The sequence below is a fragment of the Ambystoma mexicanum genome, chromosome 3p (assembly GCF_040938575.1).
Source record: "Ambystoma mexicanum isolate Mex_15411 chromosome 3p, UKY_AmexF1_1, whole genome shotgun sequence".
In the NCBI taxonomy this organism is placed as follows: Eukaryota; Metazoa; Chordata; class Amphibia; order Caudata; family Ambystomatidae; genus Ambystoma; species Ambystoma mexicanum.
Genome location: NC_090925.1, coordinates 785582592 through 785610070, shown reverse-complemented (window position 1 = coordinate 785610070; position 27479 = coordinate 785582592). Strand labels below are relative to the sequence as shown.

The 27479-nt window shown below is 45.6% G+C and overlaps 1 protein-coding gene across 1 annotated transcript in view; it reads left to right on the top strand.

Annotated features, from left to right (window-relative positions):
* LOC138580875 (membrane-spanning 4-domains subfamily A member 4D-like) overlaps nt 1-20466 on the top strand; it is a 702190-nt gene extending 681724 nt beyond the window's left edge. Inside the window, exon 7 of the mRNA XM_069651765.1 lies at nt 14813-20466. Within this exon, the coding sequence (XP_069507866.1) occupies nt 14813-14905 (93 nt within the window). The 3' untranslated portion in view covers nt 14906-20466. The remainder of the gene's footprint in view (nt 1-14812) is intronic.
* The last annotated feature ends 7013 nt before the right edge of the window (nt 20467-27479 follow it).

Below are 27479 nucleotides of genomic sequence, written 5' to 3'. Positions count from 1 at the left end.
TCTCCTAGAAATCGTTCTATAATGGGGCCAGAGCTGGAAAACTGCAGATATTCTTACTACGAGACAGCTGATTGGAGGATTGAAAAATAAATATTGTGCAGAGTATAGACATGTATAATACATCAGATTTTTCTAGTGCCTGCAGCTTTGTAGCTTTTTGGCATGAAATAAAGACCCGGCCAACGATAGTTTAGCATTTGCTGAATTTTTTGATACTTTTGGGGTAATGGGGTGCATCTCCCATGCATATGGAATCTTAAATTAAATTAATAATGGCTCCAATGATGACATTTTTCCAAATTGGAAGTGGTAAGGGAGTTTAGTACACATGAATCGCTTACCAGTCTTATGGAGGTTATTTGCAGGTCATTAGGTAGTCTTCTATGAGTTTCTTGTTTAATTGTCTTCAGAATGTGTGGGGGTTTTGTTCTCCTGGGCCCTATGAATGTTCAGCCTCAAGAGGATTGGAAGGGCCGAGATGGTTGGTAATGGGGGATGATATTTATTAGGTATGCCAGTCCTTTGATCTGGGTCAGACACAGGGTTTGTTGTCAGGATGTTTTCGGGATGTTGATGGAAAGTTGTTTGAGTGCTTTTAGAGCTGATAAGGCATTGGCTGCCATGTTCTTGACCAAATCTATTTGTTTCCTCTAGTAGTAGTGGAGGCTCTGAGGCAAAGACTACTGTTGTAGTTCAGTTTGCTTAGGCCTACAAACTAAATGAGCTCTGCCATGTGGTCGGAGCCCAGGTAGGAAAGTATTGTTTCAGAAGAAGTAATTCTATGTGGCCGGTTTTGATCCGGGCATTGATTTGCATTCTACTAGAGTATTGTCAAATTGGAGTCCACGTTTTTACCATAGGGTGTGGTCTAGCTTATGTACCAAGGTTGGCTGGCCAGGGGAAAGGGATGTGTGGTAGATTTGTAGACATGAAGTTGACTATTTCTGTTTTTCTTTAGGGTTTTATCGGATGGAACCAGTTGTGGATTGTGCCTAGACCTTCTGAGATCTTAGTATTTTCGGTGCCTACATTGTGGACATTGTGCTGTCTGTTTAGCATTGGAAGCAACCTGTTGTTCCTGCAGCATGGTCACAGGGAATGGGGGTGGGTGGATTATATGGATTTAACATCCACAGCTATAACACTGATTCTCGTGGCATTCTGTAGCTGGACGGCGATGAGGAGGACAGGAAGTTTCCAAGTTTTACTTGGGACGCCCAACCCGTAAGGAATGAGGCCGTCCACTTTAGGGCTGTGTCTTGAATTCCGAGTGACTGATGTAGTCGTTTAGTTAGTGTTGTAAATTCCTAGTGACTGATGTTGTCTTTTAGTTATGTTGAAACATCTGCTATATCATAAACTGCTGAGAGGTCTAGGAGTATGAGAAATGCCTTTTGGTAGCTGTCTTTGATATCTAGTAGCGTTGTGGTGGTGTTTCGGTTAGTTCTGTCCTGATTTTCATGAAAGAGGTTTCTTGAGTCTCTGTCTCTCTGAAGTTGTGAAGTTCCTAATCACTCAGCAATGGTTCATAAGGTTGATAATTTTTGCTTGTTTCGGGAGACTGAGGTCAATCACGGTCACAGGTAACCAGGTTGATGATTAGATTCATTATCTGGTGTGAAGGTCTTAATACTGCTTCTTGGCTTATTATGTTTTATGTGGGTGTTGGTTTCTGAATTCATTTTATCTCTGAAGAGCATTGCTAATGGTTTATCTATTTATTTATTTATTTATTCATTTATACAGCACACCTAATCTGGAGGCATCTAGTGCTTTACTTACATAGTAGTACACAATTATACAAGGTGATTGCTAAGTGGTATCTTAGGTTACATTACATTCTTTGTTTAAGTTACCATCTTTGTTACAGTTACAGGTGTTCAAGGTTATGTGGCATGATTACATAGGCTGGTGTCTAAGCCTTGTGTGAAGAGGTGAGTCTTAAATTGCTTGCGGAATTTCCAGAATGAGTTTTCCGCTCTGAGGTGAAATGGTAGGGCATTCCAGAAATGTGTAGCTAGTGTCGGGAAACTGCTTCCACCTGCTTTGTGTAAGTTAAATCTGGGTTTGGCTTGCAAGTTCTGTTTGGCAGAGCGAGTTTGCCTGCAAGTCTGGGATCTGGCTATTTTTGCAGTAATTTAAGTGGGTACCATATTATTTAAACATTTGTGCGCGAGTGTGAGGGTTTTGGATTTAATGCGTTCCTGTATCGATAGCCAGTGTGCATCTGGTCTAAGCTGGGAGATGTGAGAAGTTTTTGGAATGCCAAGAGCCGCCCATAAGGTATTATTTTGCAGGACTTGTTTTTTTTTAATGTTTTGCATCTTAGTACCAACATACAAGGCGTTGCAATGTTCCTCTCTCCAATGACTGCTGATAAACCCACAGCAAGTGAAGGGCACGCTGCTGTTTTCTCTGTTTGCCTGGAGGCCGGCGCCAGAGGAAGGTAAACATACTTTTTTTTTGATAAGCAGCCAGGCTTACCCCTAGAGGCGGTCCGAAATCCATCTGAAGAGGCTCAGTCATCATCCTGCTGATCTGCACACGCGCTGTACGCCCACCCGCTGCTGATACTGTTGAGTGCTAGATGCGAATGCACTGGTTCGAAATCACGACTACAAGACACAAAGCGCAAAGGAACTTATCCCAGAGCGGAGAAAGCAGACGGGCATAGACTGGGGATCTACCCGATATACTGCCCTTTAACAGCAACAATTTAAACGTGTAAGCACAGCAATGAAGAATACGACTACATAATATGACAACACTTTAGGGTTCGCTGAGCGTCTGCCAGTCATTGTTATCTCACCACCTATCAAGCTGCTCTGAAGTCAATGTGCAATTTGCACTCCACAAATAAATAAAGAGACTGCAGATTCACCTGGCTTTGATCCATTGCAGGTTAGGTACCAATGGGCTGACTAGCTCCGCCTCAATAAACAAAGAAATAGGCCAGTGAATCGGCGGAGACTGCGGGCCTGTCTGGCCTTTGATCCACAGCACCCATAACGGCGCACACCTTTACGTGTGGACAATCCCAAATCCAACCAGCCAAGAAACACACCTGTACATCGGTGGAGACTGCGGGCCCCCTGGCCTTTGATCCACTGCACTCCAAGCGAGACCTACTACAAGGGCGTGCTAGCACTGACTTAGACGGCTAAGATCTACGCCTGCATATTGGTGGAGACTGCGGGCCTTTGGACTTTGATCCACCCTTTTCCCAACAGTTTCAACAAGTTACGCGCAACCCAGTATCTGCAGATTTCACCACCCAGCATACAGGCTCCCTGGTGGTAACTGCGATCTGCACTACCCCACGAATAAAAGTAGGAGCATCCAATACAGCATCTCGACCAACGGCAAACTTGGAAATGACCCCACCACAAACAAGACTTCAGACAAAGAACACAGGGACTCCCAATACCAAGAACAAAGGCCCGAAGAAGCTGGGCATAAACAGTGCAGTAGAAAGCGCCCATCTAACAACAGATAATGGCGAAACTCCAAAGGAAGGGGGAAGCATAGACATGACACAAAGTGAACCACCAAAATCATGTGGTAAGGAGTGGGAAAAAAACTCATCAAAGGAATGCAATGCTAACAGCGCACAATATATGCTAGAGAAAACCCTCCCTTTACCTGCATCACCAGAAAAAAACAACAGCGTTCCAAATCATCGAAAAACTAAGGACGAGGAACAGGACTTGGTAAATACAGAGGAAAGAAGCGACAGAAAAGAGACGAGAGAGGAAATTGCGACAGATTACAAAAAACTGGGAATAACACTACCCCCAGAACAACTGACAAACAAAATAAGCCAATGAAAAAAAGCAATGCTGCCAAAATGGACACAAAAAAAGATAGACAAGAAAGCGAAACAAATATCACAATAAATGAACTGAAGCATGAAAAAGAAACATGGAAATACCAGATAGCACATGAGGATGAAGAAAAGGGACTAACCCAGCAGCAGAAAGCCAAAAAGGCAAGAAGAAAATGGCAATCACTCTACAAGAGTAGAAGACAATCTCAAGTGCCATCAAATAAAATGGATCAACATGCAAACCCCAATACAGCGCGTCTATCGCTAGACATAGCTGAAATAGAAAACCTCATGAAAAGCCATGAAAAAAGGAAAGAGGTATTTGGCAACAAACAACCTCCTAACACAACAGATGGGAAGTACATTAATGCCCAAGATACACAAGAAAGCAGAAAACTAACTGAGAGAGAACACAAAGAAAGACAGATAAGGCCAACCAAAGGCAATCCTTTTGCAGATGAATCAGCTAAAAAAAGCAATATATCATTTAATCCAGAAGAATCATCAATGCCAAACATATGTGGATGCGAGAAGGGGCATAATCGTGAAATGGCATCAATACCAACATCGATGCTGGATCTCCAAAACATGCTAATCACGACAACATCACAATCTCTCATTCCATATATGAAATTGCAAGAAGCTGTAATTGAAACAATAAAAGATCAAGCCACCTTATTAGCATTAATACACTCAAAACAAACTTACCAAGATACACATATGAAGAAATTGCAGGAACGACTCGACACAGAAGCAACCGCCAGCCATCTATGGCAATCAAGACTGATTGATATTGCAAGGAGCGAACATGCTGAAAAATCAGATCTAACGCACGCGCTGATCACGATGATGACTGAAAGAAACTACCAGAGCAACCAGCCCAAGATAGAGATGACAAAAGGAAAAACAAACATTCAGCCGAGCAACAAAGACCCAAAAGGGACAGAGAACGATGCTGCTGAAGAGGTGGAACAGGCTGCACAAAAAACAATACACAACACCCCAGTGGACAATTTAATTGATCTAACTGAGCCTTCGAATCCATCGGTGATTCCGACAAAAAAAAAAATCAGAAAAACCAGAAAATTATGACATCTTTATCAAAGGAAATAAAATGAAGGCTGAAGAAGAGAAGCAAAAAAATGGCACCAATCCGAAGAACAAAAGAAAAACTGGTTCACAAGCATTTCTGAGAAATTAAAAAATTCCAGAAAAAGATAACGCAGAAAAAAACAAAAACAAAACGCGGAAGGCAAAAACTCCTTTAATCTCCGCAAATGGCGAAAATAAGGAGAAAATAGAACCCCCAAGATGTGAAGGAGATTCAGAAGAAAGATTAATGGAAGAACTGATGGAGATGTCAGTACATGAAGACGAAATTATTGATCTATCAGAAGAGGCACAAATCCAAATGAGCCAAGCCTCCATGATTACCTTAGGTCATTACGAGGAAATCCATTTGCAGGATTCCACAGGATATGATTTTTCACTCGAAGACATATCAAATGAAGAAATACAACATACAACATACACTCAAGAAGACTCTGAAAAAGAATACAGAACAGATGAAAGGAACGAAAAGTCCTATAGAAAAAGCAGATCCAAGGAACATGAAACCTTCACTGAGAAAAATAGAAAGAAAAAGGAACAGCGAGATTTGCTCAAACTAGAAGCGAAAACAAAACCACAACTGCCGATATTCATTGACCCACTTGAAAAAGTAAAAAGACAGCAATACAAGATAAAACTGCAAAGAATAATGAAGCAAAAAGATAACTTGATACTGAATCGAACAAATGTACTAAGACTGCTACATGCAATACCAGATATGAAAGACATAAGACTAAGGATATTAACACCATAGAATTCTTGGACGAAGTAACAACAGATCAAGTCTGGATTGAATTTACCAACAAAGAAGTACTAACAAGGATGACTGAAAATATGACGACTTTAAAACAACTGGGATTCAGCCTACCGTTTCCAGACCCGGAAGAAACAAGGAATTAGAGAACAAAGATCGAAGTCTGACATGCAAGAAAGGACGCAACAGAAAAACAAATATTGCTACAATGGAAATGAAATCCAAAATACACCCAAGGAGATGGTGCATACATCAAGAGAGACAGAGGGTAGAAGACTAGAGAAAGAAGCACAGCGGTTGGAACCGACAGAGAAAGAAATACAGAGAAAGTGGCAGGAATCGCGGAGTAAACAAGGAATATGGCGACAACTTGAAGATTGAGACTTAAGTGAACAGGACTACTACACCAACCAAAGATAACAACTAAAGAATGTGAAGATGACATCACTCTCAATATGCTCCTGGAACACCCGTGGCCATAGCCATCTTTTTAGAGAAACAGGCCAAATTCTACATGGGGGCGACGTTGTTTGCAAACAGGAATCCTGGCTAATAAACCAACCAATATGTGATGGATGCATTGTACTGATGAACCCTGCGATAAAAAGGAAAAAGGGCCAGACTTCAGCTGGACTCTTGACTATGATAAAGTGCATAGCAAACATAGAAATAATTGAGTCGGAAAATATCACTCCCTGGGTCCAAGCAACTATGCTTAAATTAAGGAATACACAAGCTGGGACCAATTCCAACAAAGACGTCGAGAAAGACCACATATGGTGCATTCTCAACGTATACTGGAACCGTACCGCAATAAAAGAAGACACTTTCATAGACAATGGCCCTCATTACGACCTTGGCGGAGAACCATGGTGCTATTAGCACCATGGTCCATGCCGCTAAGGGTGCAATTCCGCCATGGTGGTTGGCGGACTTACCGCCCCATTCCGACCTTGGCGGGGCGGTAAGTCCCCAATCCCCATTTACCCTTCCCCATTCCCATTTTTGCCCCATAGGGCATAATGGGAGTGGGGAAGGCGTTAATTACGCCACCGTAAATTACGGTGGCGTAATTAACTCCATGGTCCCTTAGCGCCATGGATTTTAACACCTGCTAAAAGCAGGTGTTAAATCCGCCATAGTGCTAAGGGAACTCGTACTCAGGCGGTAAGGGTTGGAGATGTTTACGCCGGCGTAAACCCCTTACCGCCTGGGTCGTAATGAGGGCCAATGTGTTCACAACAATTGACCAAGCCAAAATCAAACACCCAGACTCAGAATGTATCATCTGTGGCGACTTAAACATACAATTATACAATAAAGAAGGTAACAAACTAAACGATCTTGCACTAGAAAATCGTGCGAGAAAATGGAACAAAGAGATAGCAAATAGACAACTGCTCAGATCAGATTGCAGGGATACTACAGGAAGCCGAATGATTGAAACCTGGGCAAACGGTACAAAACTACAATAATAGGCTATATTTACATGTCCAAAGGACTACATGAAGAGACAAAGTTTGCTACCAACCTCAAAAACCCAAACAGTGACCACTACATATTGAAAAGAGTCCTGAATACCGTGGCCATGAAGAAAGCCACCTGTTCCCTACCTGGTATGGAGATCAACGAAGGAATGAACAGATTAAGGATTAGCCAGCACAAAGTGGGAAAGCTACCAAGCATAATGTCCAATTCAAATCTGGAGGAGAAACAAAAGCTGAATTATGCGTGGCTCCTACACCCATACAGGGAAGAGACCGAAAGAACCCAAAAAACAATGCAGAGACATCAACATGCGTACAATCACAAAGTAGTACAAAAGAAGAAAGATCTGCGACATGCAATAAACGCACTAACGAAAGAGAACTCATGAGATTTGGTAAAAAAAGTGAAGTGGGCCAAGCAGCAACACAGAAACTGGATGAAAAACAACAAAGCAATGATACTGCAAGACGATGCTGAGAGCATGCTACATGCCACAAGAAACCAGAACACAAGGCAGCTATGATCACTGCTGAATGCAAAGCCAGAGACACAAGACACCATGACAGCAAATGTCCCGGAGGCAAGCTGGACAAAATATTTCATGGATCTATATGGTGAAAAGACATGGCGGAAGGAGAACAAAAAGTGCACAAAGATTCCTTCATGGCACCTTGAGTGGGATCTAGATGACATTACTGACGCAATAAAGAGCTTGAATGCGTCAAGAGCACCAGGGCCTGATGGACTCACCAACATGATCATCAAACAAAATCCGGAGCCCTGGGGTCTAATATGCAACAGCATTTTTGACCTTATACAGAAAACGAAAAAAATACCAGAAACGTGGCAGCAAGCCACAATATTCCCTATATACAAAAGTGGGAAAACTGAAGAGCTGAGCAACTACCGCCCACTGGCCTTACTGGACCCGTTAGGGAAAGTATTCACGAAAATCCTATTAAGTGGCTTGAACAACTGGGTTACTAAGGAAAAAAAATATGCCAGGATGCAGACAGGATTCATAAAAAACATAGGAACAAACATCAACCTTTTCATTCTGAACTTGCTAAAACATCAAGCAATACAATCAAAGACACAAATCTATGCAGGATTCATAGACCTCAAACTAGCATTCGACTCAGTCAATAGAGACCTCCTTTGGAAGAAACTGAGAGATTTGAATTGTCCAAGTAACATCCTGGAACCAATCATGCTATTGTACCAGAATACCACCATAAGGATAAGAATGTCCAAAGAAGGCATGCTATCAGACAAGATAAAAAGAACCAAAGGCCTGAAACAGGGATGCCCTCTAGCTGCCATGCTATTCCGCCTTTACACAGCTGATTTAGAAGAATGCATATACACACCCCGAATCAATCCACCAAAATTGAATGGCACAATACTGACATGCATTATGTATGCAGATGACATCGTCGTACTCGCAAAAAAACCACGGGGATTGCAGATAGCTCTTGAAAATATACAGACAAACATGGTCAAAAACCAACTCGAAATAAATGTAAAGAAAACCAAAATCATGACATTGAAGAAGCAAATAAGTAAGAAAGGGCCTGTCAGCAACTTCGAGATTGGAAAAGAAAAAATCGAGGAAGTAGCTAGAGTCAAGTACCTTGGAATATGACTGAATCAATCTGTTGTCGAGACGGATAAGACACTGCTCCTCAAAGATAAAGCACTGGCACTAGCGCGGCAAGAAAAGGTGCTACACGCAAAATACAGAAATTTTCCTTGATACCAGTGATAACTTTCTATAAGCAGAAAGTGACGGCTATACTCACATATGGCTCAGAAGCTCCGCTAAACGTAGAAAACAACATATGGCAACAGATTGAAGGACAATTTTGGAGGAAAGATTTAAACTTGCCAACATCATTTCCCATGCCACGCTTACAAGCAGAATTAGCGCTACAGTCACTAGAATCTCTTGTCACCTGGAAACAAATGGATCTGTACAGAAAGATCATGAGTGAAAACTATGCTCCGCCACTAGAAATCTTCCAAAAAACAACAAACAGGATGAATGCTCAACCACTTGAAATCTGGAAAAAATGTATCGAAGCAAAATGTGAAGCTGAAGGTATATCGAGATACCAGCTCATTAATAGACCTCAGAGGGCAAAAAAAAACGACTGGATAAAGACAAACGAGATCAAGTCTACATACGCATTGCACGTTCTCTGTACCCTAGACATCAGACCAATCAACAAATTACCAGAATATCTCAAGTGCTTCCCGTCAGTGAAAATCAGAGATACTTGTATGCAAATGAGACTGAACATCCTTCATACCGAGAAATTATGGCTGCCAGGAAAATAACATCTGCCCAAGAAAAATTCTGCAGGTTCTGTGGAGACAGAGCGATAATAGAAACCTTGCACCACATAATAATGATATGCCCCGCTCTAAGCAAGAAAAGAGACTTAGCTGTAGGATGGTTTATACAAAACCACACATCGCTCTCGCAAGAAGACCGGTGGGCATCAATTCTAGCAGGAAAAGAAAAAAAATGGATATATGCGGTTGTCTCATACTGGAACAACATCATGGAGTATGCTCAAATGGGCTAAGAAATAAGAAAGAAAGAAAATAACTTTTAAAGGGCAACAGTACTGGACACAATGCCCGAATTCTACTAACGAAAGAAAGAGAGAGAACAATGAAAAACAGACAAAATGAAAGGTTTGAAAGACAAACCAAAACATTTTAATAAAAACAAAATGACTGCTGTATTTAAAAGTTTACTTTAGCACGGTTTGTTAGTTCCTTGGATGTGAAAAGAGTTCTTTAGTCTTGTTCTTGGTATCTAGAAGCCTCGTTGAATAATATCCTTGGTTCCTTCCCTGGGCAGCCTGTCTCTACCCCCTGCATGTATTTGGGAGGCAGCAGCATCTTCCTGTGCATCAGGAGTGCTGCCGTTTCCTCTCCATTGTTGCCCATTTTATTTACTATGACTAAGTAGAGGTGTCACCATTTGTTTGACTTTCTTGGTCATGATTTTTGTTTCTTGATAATGTGTGGGACTAAAATGTTAATCTTTGTTCCTGCCCACTCTACAGTGCACACAAAGTATTTATCAGTTAATTAGTTAAAACAGGCAGGTTGACACATCTGTTGAGGTTTTTGCAAGGGTAGACCTTGCCTCTGGAGGGTTTGAGGTTTGTAGACATTCTTGGACCTATTGTTTCGCTAGCGACTAGAAAACGGTCCATCTAGAATCGTGCAGTCAGGCCAGTCTGTTTAGTGATAAACTTCCATGAAAAAAAAGGACCCAGGGCGCAGCCAGCTCAATGACTGGGGCCTGTTGCCTCATCCATGAATCCCAACGCTGACATTGCTGAATAATAGTTGTGCCGTTTTATTGTCTGCGGTTTCCAACCACATATTAAAGTCATCATGAGGAGTATTTTAGTGGCTGAGTTTTGCAGGTTGGAGAGTAGCTCCATCCATTGTCCGGCAACGTATTACCATTTCCCGATGCATCGTAGACTGTCGTTATGCATTCAACTTACTCGTGTCTAGGAAGAATTTCACTCCCAGGGCTCCAAAGGGAGAGCGACAAGAACATTGATGTTTGTTGGGGATTATTAAGGCTAGTTCTAGTTTCTCTTTTGTTTACCAGTATTTTATAGCCCATTGGTGTTGGCGGTAGCAGTTTGTAGTTTGACAGGAATTAATTTTCTGTGATCCGATCAGCCTGTTTACTCTGGATGAGTTTTAATAACTTATCTGCTTTTTATAGATCTATTAAAGTTGGTGTGAGATTTTGTGTTTTGTCATTTTGTAGTCAGTGTCAATTTTACTCTACAATGGTCGAGTCAGGGTCAATCCTGTGTCCTAGGAAGTGTCCTTGGAAGAGTCCTGGAGAGGGGTCATATGTCGGTTGGCCTTGTTCTGGGATTTTTCTTGGGCCCTCTGGTCTATTCCCTGTACTGTGGTATTTGTGTGCGCTGTTCTGGGTTGGGAGGGAATGGCTACATGGCAATGTCCGGTATAGGGCATGGTAGCATGGTAGTATGGTCTTGAGCATCCTTATTGGGCTGTTTACTTTCGGATTCACGTTTCCTATTGGGAGGCTCAGTGAAGATGGGGTTTGGTGGATAGACAACTTGGATTTCTGAAGGTTTTTGTAGGTGAATCAAGGCAATGCAAGGTTCGAAAGTAAGTGGAGCTGGGAGCTATTTAGCTCATGTTTGTAGACCAGAAAAGCCTGGTTAGCTTGATACCAACAGCTACGAAGAGCTAATTTTGGCTCCTCACGCCAACTGATGCTGAACAAGCACACCCATGTGCATTTAGGACAATCTTTAAATAAACATTAGGAGACAAATAAAATAAATAAATAAGGGGTCCCAAATAACGGAAGTTGCAGAGCGCTTTTTACTACTGCCTCGTTTTCCCAGTGCTAGCTCTGGTGACTGGTCACTGCTGGACACCCAGGAGCTGCTTTTAGCTCCCGCTAATCCAATCTTATTTTCGAACCGTGCAATCTAGGAGGGATTTTAGAGTGGTGAGGAATTTGTCTAAATCTCTGCTACCTGCATGGAGTATTAGGTTGCCATTACTAGATGAATTGAAGGTGAATTTCGTGTTCTTTAGGTTGGGGGCGTTCATTGTTTGGCTCATTGCATTAGACTTGAACCTGTCTATTAAAGGAAGCTTTGCTTTAAGGATGGATTTCATGGGTGTAAGGTTTGAAAACAAATTCTGTTTTCAAATTCTTATAGGTGTCGGCGGTGGGTGTCTCTGGATGTGCTTACAGCAAACCTTTTTTTAATTTACACTTATTTTCAGAGCCTATATCAGATGGGAATTTGATTTCAAAGAAACGTATGTGTTTCTATGTTGAAGGAGACTATATAGGGGTACTAAATATGAGTGAGCTAAGGCATATGTTTATCGGGCAGCTCCTACTATTGAGAAAAGCCAGAGTGGTCCTAAGGAGGAACTAGGCAAAAGCAGAGCTTTAATATATAGGTCACTGCGATTGACAATATCTGTGTGAACAATTTTTGGGTTAGTACAGTGCTTTATGTAGAGTGAAGGCATGTGTGACCATGGGCTGTACAGTGGAAGGCAAACATAATATATAGAGGAGACCCCAATATCAGGCTGTGCCGTTTACCTGGCTGCCCCCGCGTCTGGCTTCCTTCGCTCTCTTGGTTCTTTGGTGAAGTGAAGCAGACGAGTACCCCAGGAATGCTGTGATGCCCTGGTTATTCACATAGAAGGGAAGGACAAGTGCACGTCTGGAAGCGCAGTGATCAGAATCTGTAACATTCATTGGAGGCACTAGCAGGTTTGAGGCGGTTTGGGTGGTGATATTTATTTCCCAAGTTACCCCAGCTTGATTCCCTGGTGAGTGTATTGCATAATGATGGGATGCTACTTGCTGGATGAATCTTGCTCCATGTTGTCGCCATCTTGGTCCTGGCACAGGATCTGTGGGTGAGTCGAGGGGACGGCGAGTCGGTGAACAAGCAAACAGCTTGATCCTTTCCAACTGTTCTCACCATATTCTCAATGAAAGGGTCCCGGACTTGTTTATGCAGGGTCAATTTGAGATGTATACAATTCATTGAATGTACTGTTTGTACTGTGTTCCCCAAAAACGGTCTAAAATGTGTTTCAACCTGGTAGAGGTTTAGTAGGAAATTCTTTGAAATTGTTGCTCCTTCTCGAGGAGGGGTGGGTAAAATCTCTGCCTGCAAAGCGAAAAGTGCAAAATATCGCACTTGAATCAGATTCCGCCCATTGCATGAAATCAAAATTATGTTTCCGCCGTGACTGAAAGATCACCCGGTTTTGTGCAGTCTTCATGCAGATTGTGTTGATTCGTTTCCATGTTGGTTTTGTGTAGCGAGACGAGAAATTTTGCACAGGTCCTTTTTTTTATCCGTGCCACGATCGCGATATGAGAAACTTTGTGCAGGTTTATTTTTGGTCCATGCTAGTTTCACGCAGTGGCACAAGACACTTTGTGCGGTTCTTTTCTGAACCATGTTAGTTTTTTGCAGCAGCATGAGATACTTTGCACCAGGGATTTCATTTGGGGGTCACCAGGGGTCGCAGTTAAGACCCCTGAGGTCTCCCTTTCTACCCCTGTGGTCTCCCTTGCTACCCCTAAAAAAAGGGGAGGTGAACCATTTTATTTTAAAATGTAAGCTCCTGGGCTGTGGCCTGTGCCATGTGGCTCTCTGTTTCTAGAGTGGTTGTTCAGGCCTCTTAAAAAAACAGGGGGTTCCACAAGTGTAACACTTTGAGCAGTGACCTAAATAACAAAGAATATGAATAACAAATAATCTCTTTCTGGAATTCTATACAATAATTGCTAGACTCATTAAAGGTTTATTTCAGGCACACTTCAGGGAGCGAGCCAATTATTTAGTCTGTTCTTAAAAACCTCAACTCAGCCTTTCATCCTTCTGAGGTCGATAAATGAGTACCAACACAGGTTGGATGATATTGTGTGTATATTTGTTCTATATAAAGCGATTAAGCGTAAGGGCTATATCATAACACGTCATTATCATTTCACCTTGGACATCTGCTTGCATTCACAGTAATTTGGTAATATGGGCCAATGCACACTTATGTTAGTGATACATATGGTGATCTATTCTTGTATGTAATTTATATCACAATATAGTCATATCTTAACCATATTTTTTGTAGTGTACTTAGGAACAATGCTATGTGATGCCAATTCCTGTTTTGTCAAGGGGTGAAAGGCTGTGTTCCTTCACTTCCCGTGATGCGACATTGGGGTGGAGTCAAATGACATCCCTTCCTGTGATGCCATCAGAGGTCAAGGGCTGAGTGATGTCACTTCGGCTACTCCTTTCATTTTGGTGAAATTACGCCCCTGCTTTGCGCAGGTCTTTGTTTGAGCTGTACTAATTTTACACTGCAGCACCACAAACTTTGCACCGTTTTTCGATCAGGGCTAGGTTTGTGCAGTGGTACGAGAAACTTTGCACAGTTTTTTTTTTCGTTTCGTACTAGGTTCACGCTGCAGCATGAGAAACTTCTGGCGACTCTTCAATTCGTGCTGGGTTCGTGCAACAGCACAAAAAACTTCACCCAGCTCTTTTAATCGATTTGTGCTGGGTTCGCGCAGTGGCATGAGAAACTTTGTGTTGCTCATTTCGATACACTGGGGTGGTGGAACGGCGGACTGTAGTTAAGCGGAACGAAATCGTACCGATTTGGCTTCTGCAGCCAGCGGAACGCAGTCTAAAAATTTCACCCAGCCCTATTCTCGAGTTGTGCTCCCAGGAAAGTTAAAAAGAACTAGCATTTGCCCAGATACGTGACTGTTAAAATGGAAGTATAGAATATTTAGGGGACTAACACTGACGTTTTGTCTCCCTCCTGTTTAGTGACACCCTCACCTCATTCAGTAATCATTCACTCATACGTTTAGTGATTGTGTCACTTATGCATTCAGTCACTGCCAGTCATATATTTAGCCACTGAAACACTTGTGTATTTAGTCCGTCACTGGCTCACATAATCATTGCGAATGCCTCACTGCTACCTTCAGTCCCTGCCTGTCTCATGTAGTTGCTGACTCCGTTAATTGTTGATCTGGAATCTTTCATCTCTTTCAGGCTGTGGTGGTGTATCAAACGACATCTACAAATCAAACGCCTCCCAACGTAAGTGCAGCGCTGCCCTCCTACGAGGAGATCGAGAAGTTCTGATCTGATGCAATTTCCGGCTGTCAAGACAACCAACGCTCCTCCCTCCTGTATGGCCTAATCAAAGCTCCCCAGGCCAGGGAGGAAGATCGTCAACTTCCGTCAGCTCTGGTCCACGTCCTGACAGTAGAAACATAAACTGAGCCAAACAGATTGCTTTTATGAATGCAGTCACATATATTCAGAAATGTACACGTTTTATTTCTTTAGCAGAAGGTTGTAAAATGGTATTCATGATGCCATTATTATCTGGCAGTTGAACATGTACTGGAAACGAATGCAAGCATTGGACATTTTTAAAATACAACCAGGGGTGGACTGGCCTTTAGGGAACTCTGGAGATTTCCCGGCGGGCTTCTGCACCCTGGGCCTCTTTTCTGTGGTATTTCCAAATTTTCTCATAGGAAAAGCATTGGGCTTGCTGAAAATGTGTCATATAGGGCCACTTTGAACTTTATTTCCAGGGCCTCTTTTGGTCCCTAGTAATTATTTCCAGGGCCTCTTTTAGTTCCCAGTCCAGCCCTGAATACAACATGACTTCCTAGTGGAGAGAAGGTTGTGAATAAACCACAGCCACTGGCATTGCTCAGGTCCACCCTGACTCCCAAGCATTGTTATTTTGGCCTTGCTACTGACATGAGCAAACACATGCAAATCTGACTTGGTACCACCCCAAAAGGAACTGCCCAGCTCACACTGCTAGTTCTGAACCATACACCCAGGCACACAGGTGTTGGCATCATTCATTAGGTGTACTCTCGACCTGCAAGCTTAGGACCCACCTCTGGGCTTACCCAGCTCATTTAGGGTGACTCATGCAGAACTAATGAGTGAGAAATACACATTTCTGAACACATCAGATCCCCAGGGAGCTGCCCTGGGCAACCCTACAAACCACCTTTTCCAGCCTTCCATGTCATTATAGAAGGGAAAGACCATATGCAAATCAGGCTGTAGTTTTACATACGTTAGGGTTTCATGTGCATAGCATTCCACCCTCCATAATAGAAAGTCATTCTTAAAAGCAGTGGTTTAAAGGGGTGCCCACAATAATGCCTAATGGTTGATCCCCCCCCCCACACTTTCCATGCACCCCTCTTCAGCTTTGTTGTCTGCTCCTGCCTATTGCCTAATAATGGCATTTGGCTGGACGAAAAACATGGCAGATTTATGTACAAACATCAAAAGCAATTCTGTGCAGGGCTGCCCCTTGCTCCGACCAAAAGTTCCATTTTATTACAGTGTTCCTACTCAAAAAGAAGTACATTTGTTCATGCCATTTTAAAGCTGCTTGCTGAGTCCATCGAGGTTATACGTTGCAGATATCACCACTTATGAATGGCACTGGAATATTGAAAGGTTAGCAAAGAAAAGCTGCACGTCCTGGGAATGATTGGGAATGCAGTCGCAGAACCGTCCATCCGGTTTCCGTGGCAAAATACGAAGCCAGGCGGCATAGGCGTGCCCAGGGAGTGGCCTGGGCTGGCACCTGCTACCCCTGGCATCAGACTGGCCCCCGCATTATCATCACATGTTACCACTACACCCCATTATCCTCGTACTTCATGCCACTCCTGCATAAGTCCGTGCCCCACTTGGGCCACCCCAGTCAAGAGTCTGGCCACGCCCCTGTCATGCGGGACAGCGTATGTTTATTCACCGGGATCCGCTTAAAGGATGGGGGTACATGTCTTTCACTGGTATAAGCACAGCTCTCAACTTGCTGAGCATGATATCCCTGCCTTAAGTGCAAAGTGCTCCTCCAACAGGAACCTTTCATTTGAATGCATTGGGCCAGATTAGTATTTCTGAGGGTTGTTGGATTGTATCTGCTAAAATGTTAATTTATCAGAGTAACAGTGGAGTCTGACCCTCCATATTAGGATTACGTGAGAGCTATGTGACGCTAACGTGTCTTGACTCTAGAACAGGGGTCCGAAAGTACGCCCCCGCCCAAAGAAAATGCATGAAATGTAGGGAAACTTAACAGGAGTCGCTTCTCCGTGGCCATCTTGAACACTGGTGTGACCCTCGACTCTGGTGGTCTCATCGGAGTATCCTTGGGTGATTCTGCCTTACCTTTCCATGCATTCACCCCAACAGATGTTTTCATGCATGCCGACATTATACATTCCATTTGTGAGATGCTAGTCCTGTCCTGTTTTTTTTCACTTTGCATTCCGAGACTTGTATACCTGGATTTCCGCAGTATAAATTCAGGACTACAAGTCCCAGAATGCAAAATTAAAACCGGGATTTGGCTACTGTCTCCTGAATGGAAGCTATAATGTTGGCATGTATGTATTTGTTGCAGGACGTGCTACCAAAATGGAGTCTATTTATGAATGCAATTTGCAAAACAACCTATTAAGCATAGACCACATCTTGAGAGCAAGCATCATTGCACGTTTCAGCAATTTCAAAACATTCTTCAGGGCGATCAGTGGCCTAATTCAAAGTAAGCAGGAATGCAAAAGGCAGTGAAGGGCCTTCGATACTCCTGGCAGACACACATACACAGGGCTAGGGCCAAAGGTAGGTGCCATGAAAAACAAGGGTCCCCACCACACAGGTATGCCTATTACACCCCTGGGATCTGCATTCACAGGGCCCAGCACCGTGCATCATTGTTTGGAAAGTTACAGGGCCCAGCACTGTGCAGCATTGTTTGGAAAGTTACAGGGCCCAGAACTGTGCAGCATTGTTTGGAAAGTTACAGGGCCCAGCACTGTGCAGCATTGTTTGGAATGTTAAAGACACTTTCTAAACAGACTTCCTTCTCTATTTTCCATGTGGCTGAGCAGCACCCCTAAATATGCAGCACTTGCATTCGAAATGAAGCCCCTATATTGATAGTCACTTGGTGAGAGAGAGGACCTGGGTGCCAAACCGTCAGTCACATCGTGAGAGGGGGATCCTCGCCCTCGGACATTCAAGGAACCCTTTGAGACCAATTTATGAACAATCAGTTCTCTCGGTGGATAGATCTTTGTGCCCGAGCAGCAGATTCCCCGTGAGAGATCTCCAACCTGATCAGGCAGGCACACGATGACAGATACCCTCACCCATTGCACCCACATGCAACTCATGTTCCTGAGAAAGAGGCTGTCACAACACTCTGGCCCTAGGCGCAGGAGCGACGCAGTATCAACCACCCCCACTATGGTCGTGGAGCCTGCAAGTCGAAGCTTACGCAGGCTACCCGGACCAGAGCAGGGAAGGAGGGTTAGGGTCTCGTTGATTGGATGGGTTGGGGGGTTTTAGGAAAACCGGATTGAGGATTGGGTAGTGGTTGTGGATAGGACGGGGAATTTTAGGGAAAAGGGTTGATTGTTGCACACTTTAAATTGTACTTGGTACCAAGTAGCTATTTACACTCCACTTCCACATAGTCAGACTTAGGCCCCCTCTCTGATTAATCTAACGTACAAGTCTAAGCCATGCACCTAGTTCAGTCCACAACTAATTAGCATTTTTTCAGCATGCACACTTAGCTCTGGTTTTCAGTGTCCTGTCCGTGATGAAGCCGTCAAGTCTTGTGGCAGGTCCGTAGTGTTCAGTGCTGGTCCAAGAAGCTAAAAGAAATAACACGAGTTAGGGTTTTGCCTCTGCATTCCAATAACCTTCTCATTCATTTCTCACACACATACAAACACACAACATTCCTTGCTGCCACCCGAGCTCCGATCATGGGCTTTTGAGTGTGCCAAAGTTCGCCACTCTTCTGAGGCTTTTCCACTTGTTCCTGATGTGGAAACTGCCAGTGTTAACTTCCACAGGGGTCTTCCTTCAGACCGCCGCGGAAACTTTTGCCACATGTGTTTTCGCCTCCCGTGCGCCTTGTTCTCCCTGGTCCCAGGAGGCGGGAACACACGTACAAGCCTTTCGTACGCTTCACTTCCCCACAACAAATAACAGCGCGGATTGGCGACGCGCCTACGATACACGCCCACTTATCTTTTCAGTAGGCGCAGGGGCTAGGAATGGGCGGGCTAAAGCCCCCTGCGCTTCTCCCCCGATCCCTCTGATCCCCAAGATGGGTTTAAGGACTTATCTTGCGGGAGCGAGGGGCCGAACTGCTTCTCCGGCGGGGCCCCTCGCGAATGATTCTGAAGGAGCTGGGCTCTGCACGTCCTCTCCTTCCGAAGTCTCAAGCGCAAGCCCCGTGCCTCGGGGCTTGCGCATGCGCGTAGACGAGCCACACCCTGCTGGACTCCTGATTGGCCCACGGCGCCCCCGGGCATGCTGGGAGTTGTAGGCAGGAGACTGCTTCTGCTGGGAGCTGTAGTTTTTGAAGGCTGCTTTTCTGCAGAAGGGGCACAGCAACCTTTTAAGTGGATACAACTTTCTGGACACAACTCGTACGCTCATCACAGCCCCCACCACGTCCCTCTGCACCCCTTGTCTTGGTCTGGTCTTGGCTTTGGCCCTGACAGAGGCCCAGGCCCTAGGTAGGCAGTGGTGGAGGGGGACAGGGGGGAACAGAGGGGGGCGGCCACACCCATGGGTCCCTCCTGGTGCCCAGGGCGTCCCCCAGCCTCCCACTGGTACCCAATTACCTACCCTCCCAAACCAAAAGCTTCCACCGCCACTGAGGTAGGCAACCTTTGTCTCTCCAGAGGTTTTGGACTACAACTCCCATCAGTCCTAAACAGCCAAATCAAGGAGAAGGGATCATGGGAGTAGTAGTACACAGACAATCATACTCTAAATGAAATCCACCCAAAGGAGCAAGTAGATACACTGTGAAAGTGATCAGTCTCGGGCAGGATCTAACTCGTGTGTCTGAACCCTAATTCAGGGTAGGCGATCTTGCTGTGAGAGAGAGCCCAGCCCTGCGCAGGAAAATCTGACTGTACTAAAGAGACCCACCTGTGAGACAGCCCATGCCGTGTGAGGGAGACGCTTAGTTCTGAGTGGGCTGTGCCGGTGCAGTGCATGGGAGGTGTGTGACGCACGAGGCCCGTTTCACACAAGCAGTAAGTTATCCGGTAAGGGAGGGGGATGGGAACTCTTTGTTTGACTAGTGCTTGTACCAATACTTCTTGCAACAAACAAGGGTGCTATGTAAGGTGTCCCCTACCAAGCCCCAGCTGTCCTAGATGTCGCCTGGGGCCCTTCCACAGTCAGGGGTCTTCTTGCCCAGGCTTGAATGTGGAACTCCAGCTTAAATGCCTGGTCCCTGGAGTCGCCATGTTTATAGGTATTTGTAAGGGATTCCTATAGCTTGAGCACAAAATCCATTGTTTTCTGATGGGTGCAGAATCACATTGTTTTACTTCGGATGTTCCCTTAAGGAATGTGTAAGAATTTGTATGCATCTGTTACAAAGAACAGACAACTCCACACAGGATTTGTTTTTAGTTGGACTACACCTTTCTTACCTGTTCATATTTTTCTATATGCACATAAGATAAAATAACATGGGCTGCAAGATGAAATGGACTAACTTTCTAAACTTTATATACTTTTGAAATGTGATATGTACACATACTGCATATCAAATTGAACACTCATGTATATATCTCTCATGTCGCCAAAATAAAAACTGTAATTAAAAAGCACGGCTGCGTGCACCTATATGACTCCTGAGGCTGCAAGTGATGCGCGGTGCTGTGTTCGGAGCTGTCGTGAGAAGATGCAGAGGGTGAGAAGTGATCCGGGGCCAGGAGTGATGACACAACGGCTGATGTTGCACAGGACTGTGGGATGGTGACATTTGTTGGCAGGCAGAGATTCAGAGCCCACGAGCTTGAGTGGCAGCGGCAGAAGGACATTTCTGACCGGGAACCATCCCCTGAACTGAAGTGTGGTGGGCAGTTGGGTACAGCTTCACTGATGGAAATTACTTGCAAAAGAGGAGCTGCTCTGTGTTGGATGGCACAGGCCAAAGTAAGTGGGAGAGGCGGAGGCCCCAGTCCATCACGAAGCATACAGGGATCAGACATGGGACAGACATGGGAAATGTTTCCAAGCAGGCCGTCATTGGGGTTATAAGGACCAATAAGAACAACCCCCTTACAGGCAAAGAATGTGCATAGAAGTAACTCAAACCTACTCAGGATGGTCATTGCAATAAAGTACGAGTAAGGGTGGTTCAAAAGGTCCAAGCAACAGTTCTTTCAGTTCTGGTTAGTGTTGGGTGCTAGTCCTTCACAGCAGTTTGAGCACAAGCCCCCCCATTTGATTTTGTTATCTTAGTATCCCAAACAAAACACAGGTTTCCCGGGACAATGTCTCTCACAATCGGGTCACTTCAGTCAGAGCAAAGTCTTGCTCCCCGGTACGCTCCTTGTGGATGTTCTTGCGTTGCTAGCATACATTGGGGAGTCCTTCTGCCAGGTCTCATGTCTGTACTGGAGCCCAGTGGTTCATTGTGTAGGGGGGGGGTCATGCTGCAGCTGTCCTTAAACTAAGGCCCAAACACATAGGTAGTCACAAGGCTACCCTAACCTCTCCAGGCCTCTCACCACCTAAGTCTTCAGGGGTTCTGTGGCCTTCAACTCCAGCCTCTTTCCTCTTCAATGTTCTGCCATTACCTGGGAGACCTTCTCGTGTTCCTTCCTTCTAACTTTGTCCTTGTGTTTCTCCTGCACTTCCATGACTCTTCGCCTTGGGCTTGTTCCTGCGCCTGTCTTGGCTTGCCATTGCATCTTATTTTAGTCTCCTCCCCCTGTTCTTCTATACTTCCCAATTGTACTTTCCCCCTCCTCTTCTCTGCTGCTCCTGATGATTCTCTACGTCACCGCTCCAGTCTTTCCACCTTTATCTTTAATCTTCTCCATATTGCTCACTATCTTCTCATTAAGTACTTAATTCTCATTAGGCACCTCAATATTAAGGGCAGGAATATTCACTCTCTCCTCTGCGGTTCCTCTCACCATCTCCTCCTTCTCTCGCCACCTCCTCCTTACCCAACTGTTTAACCATGGCTAACTTAGAAGTCTCCCTCTTACAGTTTACCGGCTATTTTCTCTCCCTGCCTTCTTGTTTTATCTCCCAAAACGTTTGGGTCTTTCCCTGCCTAGATCTCTGAATCTCCCTTTTCCCATCCTCCCGGGTCTCTCTACCCAAGTTCCTGGGTCCCTTTCTTTCCCTAGCATCCTGATCTTCTCTCTCCTCAACCTCCTCAGTAATTCTCCCCCCAGCTTCCTGGGACTATCTTTCCCTCCAACCTCTTGGGTCTCCCTTCCCAAATTCCTTTCTCTCTCTCTCTCTCTCTCTCTCTCTCTCTCTCTCTCTCTCGCTCTCTCGCTCTCTCTCTCTTCTTGTGTCTACCATCCCAGCTTCGTGGATCTCTGCCTTCCCAGCTCCCTCGCTTTCTCTCTAGCTTCCTAGGTCACCCTATCTCTCCCCCCAACCTTCTGGAGTACTCACTGTAACCTCCTGGGTCTTCCTTTCCTCCAAAACTATTGGGTCTCTCTTCCCATCATTCTGGGTCTCTTTCTCTCTCCCACCCTTCTGGTCTTTCCCAAACTTTCCTCCTGTGTATTTCTCTCCCCTATTTTCTGGGTGTTTGCCTTCCAAAATTCCGCAGTCTCCCTTTCCACAGCCTCCTCTGTCTTTCTCTCCCCAGACCTCTGGGTATTTACATCTTTCTCTCCATAGTACCCTCTCTCCTACGTAGAGCTTGCTTTCTCCTCCTTATCCAAGTCCCCTGGGCCCTTCTCTCTTTTGCCTCCTGTGCCTCTCCTGTGGATTCCTGTCCCCTGCCCCAGGTCTTTATTCACTCTTCAATATCTATTCTATCTCTAAATGAGCTCGTTCTCCAGACTCCCACAGCCTTCTGCAACAGGCCCTTCCTTTTATGAGACCTTGACCCCGCATTCCAGCCTCTCTCTGGCCTAACACAACTTTGGTCAGTCTCTCTGTTCAATTGGTATGGAGACTGGCTGATGGTCCTGCCTCTTAGGATGCATTACAGTTTTGATGTGGGACTTGGTATTGGTTAATCCCTCGTCTTGGTCGATCCGCTCCTCTTACCACACCCTGCCCCAGCCCTCAGAGTGGACTCTTAGCCTTACACAATGGTCTACAACCTATGGCTCTTAGATGTTTTGGACTACAACTACCATGATTCCGCACAATTGACTATAGAGCATAGGGCTGAAAGCATCTGTAGTCCAAAACATCTGTGGAGCAAAGGTTGCAGACGACTCCCCTAACAGGTCTTATGTGTATGAATATGGAGACCTTGTGAGGTGACTGGTTCACTGCTTGAGTTCTCAGGCCTTGTTCAAGTCCCACTCTTCTCCTGCCCTATGGTTTTGGGTAGGATGTCTGTACCTGCATGAGGGGAGCTGGGCGTGCAGGTGCTACTGCTCAGTGGGGCAACCCCTCATTGATTCCCTTAAGGGACAGAAGCTTCTAATGTGGCATTTGGATAAGACCTGCCTCCCTCACTTGGCATGGTGAGCGCACCCCGGGGAGCCTCCCCGTGCCACCCACAGACAAAGCATCACACACATTGTTTGGTAGCTTTGTAATTCTTACCTTCCAGTATTGCACTGTCCAATGTCAATGTATTGAACAGTTATAGACTTAAATGGATGAAAAATATTTTCGACCAATCACCATTACTCAATTCTTTTCATTAAAGCTGCATTCAACACTTTTAAATACAAGTGAAGTTGTGGCTGACTGTATTGAGCTCTTCATCCCCAGGTCCGATTTGTGGTTCAAGCACGCATGTGGCAAGGTTCATTTACTGTAACAGGGGCGGGGAGCCTCTGAATGTCACTTTATAATTTTCTAGAGCAATTAGGATATGTGGTAGTTGTGCTAGTGAGGGCAGCCAGGTATCAATCGACTCCAGTGGAGTTTTTTGTGCAGATGTTTGAAGGGTGTCTAGTCTGGTCATATGAAGAAGAGATGGGTTGTGGGTAGGGGAAGATGTAAAAAAAAAAGGATGAGAGCACAGAGGAGAGTCTCAATATAGCAGCCAAACATAGGAGGAGCTTGAAGCATGATCGTCTATGCTATGATTGGAGGCCTCAGTGTCTTAAGAGTTTCAGAATTCAGAGTTGTAGGTGAATCCTTTAGCCCCAGAACAGCTGGACAACACACCAGCCCCCAAAGTTGCATGAGATAGGGAGTCACAGCAATGGGGTTCACTTTTGTCCCCCATCTGAATGAGGTAATGGACAAGCTAGAAGGACACGGAGAGAAGAGTACCAGTGCTATATATGGATAATAATGAAAGAAAAGGCATTGAGGTTGACATGTTTATGCACTGTGCCCATGAATTAGAGATGCAGCCTACCTAGTCTCGCAGTGTATCAATCATAAGGCAGCTTGCCGGATCCAGCAAAAGCAACCATGCAGGAAGTAAACCCAGAGTGATGCATAACTGGGCTCTTTCTCTTCTGGATACCCTCTTTGCATGACAGCTTAACATTCAAAAACTATATGACAGACACAGAGGAGCCACTTTTCATAATTATAATTGCGTCTAAAGAAGCAAGTGAAATATGCACTAGGGTAAGAAACCTACTGGACGTTAGCAAGAGGACAACAAAATAACCCCGACCAAGCTGATTAGTGGGAGCCCCTCAGCAGGCAAGGAGGAAGGGGAGTAACAGAAGAGGGTGATAGAAGTATCAAAATAAGCACGTGCTTGTGTTTTAAGACAACCTTGTCATGTAGCCAAGTCAGGACCACAAAGGAGATCCGACCCCAGGCACATGTCCCAAAAGGATTCTTCTGCACAATATAGCATAGGTGCTGGCCAAAAGGTTTATGTGTGTTGTTTTGCATCTGGCTAATGTCTCTGTGGGTGTGTTCAGCCATGTCGCCTTTTCATGATTACTTTGGTGATGTCATCCGGGTATGGTCCGTGGGGTAGCTTCAGCGGGTGGCATCTGTTATCTTGGGGGTATGCTTGGGGGGTTTGAGACCCCCTCAACATGAGCATGTGCTGCAACGTGACCGCCCTGAATTTCTGGGATGTCAGGAACTTGTTGAGACAACGCAAGTCCAGGATGGGCCTCTACACACCTGACTTCTTGCAAACCAGAAAGTATCTGGAGTATACTCTGGAGCCTGGGAGGAGCATGGTGACAGGTTCTATTGCCCGTTTCAGCAGCATGGCCTCAATTTCCTTGATGATTTGGCCTGTTCTTGTCTGAAGACGGGAGGAATGCAGGGGCACTTGTCACTGCTCGCCGGCATCGAGCATCCATTTGTCTGTGGAGATGTTGCACCACATGTCTGCAAACTGAGATAGCCAGCCTCCCACTGGGGTGCTGAAGTGGTGGGTCGGGGTTAGGCCTGGTCAGGCTTCTTTCTGCATCTGTGTCCTGGAGGCTTGCGGATGAGTGAGGACACTGTGTACCTCCCCTAGAAGACTGGGACCGGCCTCTATATGCCTCCTGAGAAGTGGAGCGGGGTGGGGCCTGATGGAAGGAAGGGCTGACCATCTTGGAAGTTCAGGAAGCCTTCCCTTTTTGGGAGCAAAAGCTCTGCCTCCTCTGTTGCAGCATGTCCAGAGAGCGTGCCGTCCTTGTCTGTCTTGATGGTAAAAAGAGACTCATACATTATAAATTTGCTAGTCTGGAAACTACGGTACTGGTAAGCATGCCGGTAAGTAGTTCCCGGACCAGCAAACTACGAGTTTTGCTCACGGGTGCCATTCTGCCTGCCAGGTTGGACCTGGAGGACAGAAAGGCACCCACGAGCACAACATGTCGGATGCACCAGCACCGTTATAAACGGTGCCGGTGCATCTGACCTCCCCTTTCCCATTTAGCCCTAGGGGGCCGAATGGGGGAGCATCTTTTTTCCAGCACCCGCAAATGGGCAATTACAGGCTCCGGCAGTGCCGTAATGACCCAGTAATTGCCTATTCGCGGGCGCCGGAAAAATGTCACCAGCAGCAGTATTACAGGCACGGCTACCGCCAATGTCATAATGCGGCCACTGCCTTGCCGAAAAGGTATCCCTGTTGAAAGACGTGTCGACCACCTTGGCTTGGATGTCCTGCCTGAAATGTGTGGCCCTCAGCCAACCTTGACGGCGTAGGGTGACCCAGTTGGCCATCTGCTGGACACTGGAGTTGGCAATGCCAAGGGCAACCATGATTGCATGGTCAGATGCCACTTCCCCCTCCTGAAAGATGGCCATGGCCTCTGCTTTCTTGTCCTCTGTCCGGAAATCGAGGCTGAATCCTAACTTGTACCAGAGTTCTCTGTCAAAGCGTGCAAGGATGGCTAGGGCATTGGCGGCCTTGACTGTAGAGGCCACAATGGTGGTTATGCACTTTCCAGCCGCAACCAGCTTCCTTCCCTGCTGGTCAGGCGGGACTGAGCAAGCCGATGAAGGATTAGACTACCTCTTCCTCTCAGCAGCCAAGACTACTGAGTCCAGTGTTGGATGGCCTCTGAGGCATTTAGGAGCTTAATCTGGGACCCTATATTTATTTTTCAGCGTTTACTTTTTAGTAGGTGTGGAAGGGGGCTTTTGCATAACAAGCAACCCGTCCTCCCAGATGTCATCCAGAAGCAGGACCGATACCAATGGTCTTTCTGGAGGATCCACGATGCTGGAAAAGGACCCTCTGGAACGAGGTTGGAAAGCTTGAATGTTCGGGAAATCAAAGATCCAACTTCATCCAGGGAGAGTCCCTAGATGGTGTGTACATCTGGCGGCTCACCTTCTGCAGGGGCGTAGTCATCAAACTCATCCATACACTGGGCACCATTTGGTATCTGTATTAGTCTATGTTCCCATCAGTACCAGCTCCTCCACAGTAGAGGGCCTTGGTACAGGAGGTGACTGCAGGATCGCAGACACGGGAGGTGACCCCAGGTGGGGTTTAGGCGACCTTGATGGACTGGCCACAGGAGCTGGGCCCAGAAATACAGGAGGACCAGGAGCCACAGGCGGTAGTCACTGCTGAATCTCTGAGACCAGAATGTGGTGTGAGAAACCAGAGGGTGTCTCACCCGCTAGTCCCCGGGGATCTCTTAGGTGGCCAGGACACAGCAATCGCCTTTGGATCCAGACCCTGGGGGTTGACCAGTGTGTGAGGATCACCTGGGTGAAGGGTCTTCGGGGAGTGGAGGTGAGACAGCCGCTAGTGAGACACAGTATTCCCCCCTTTTCTGTTCATCTACCCCATCCTATTTTGTTCCCCGAAGTCCCAACACCCCACACCCACTTTTTACACAACCACTCGGCTGAGGAAGAGGGTGGCTGAGAGTAACCAGACTAACTCTCTCACATCATACTGGACATGTCCCATTGTTTGGGTCAGGCAAAGTCGGGCACTTTACACTAAGTACATACTCCTGATACCAGTTAGCTCTGATACCAGTTTGCTCTCTCTCACAAAAATAAAAGGCACCACCTAAAGACACACTCTGAGCAAAGTGGAAACACGAGTATGAGCAGAAATTCCGTGACGAAGGCACACCTAGTGGAGCAGAGCAACGGACCAAGGGACAAACGCAGCAGGCTGAAAACCCCAAGGGTTCCCTACTGGAGTTTGTTGCCTCCGACAGCCGCAAAAGACACGTGGAGAAAGCCAGATCCCACAAGTGAAGATTGCATTGTGCTTCAATGACGCCAGCGACCCTCC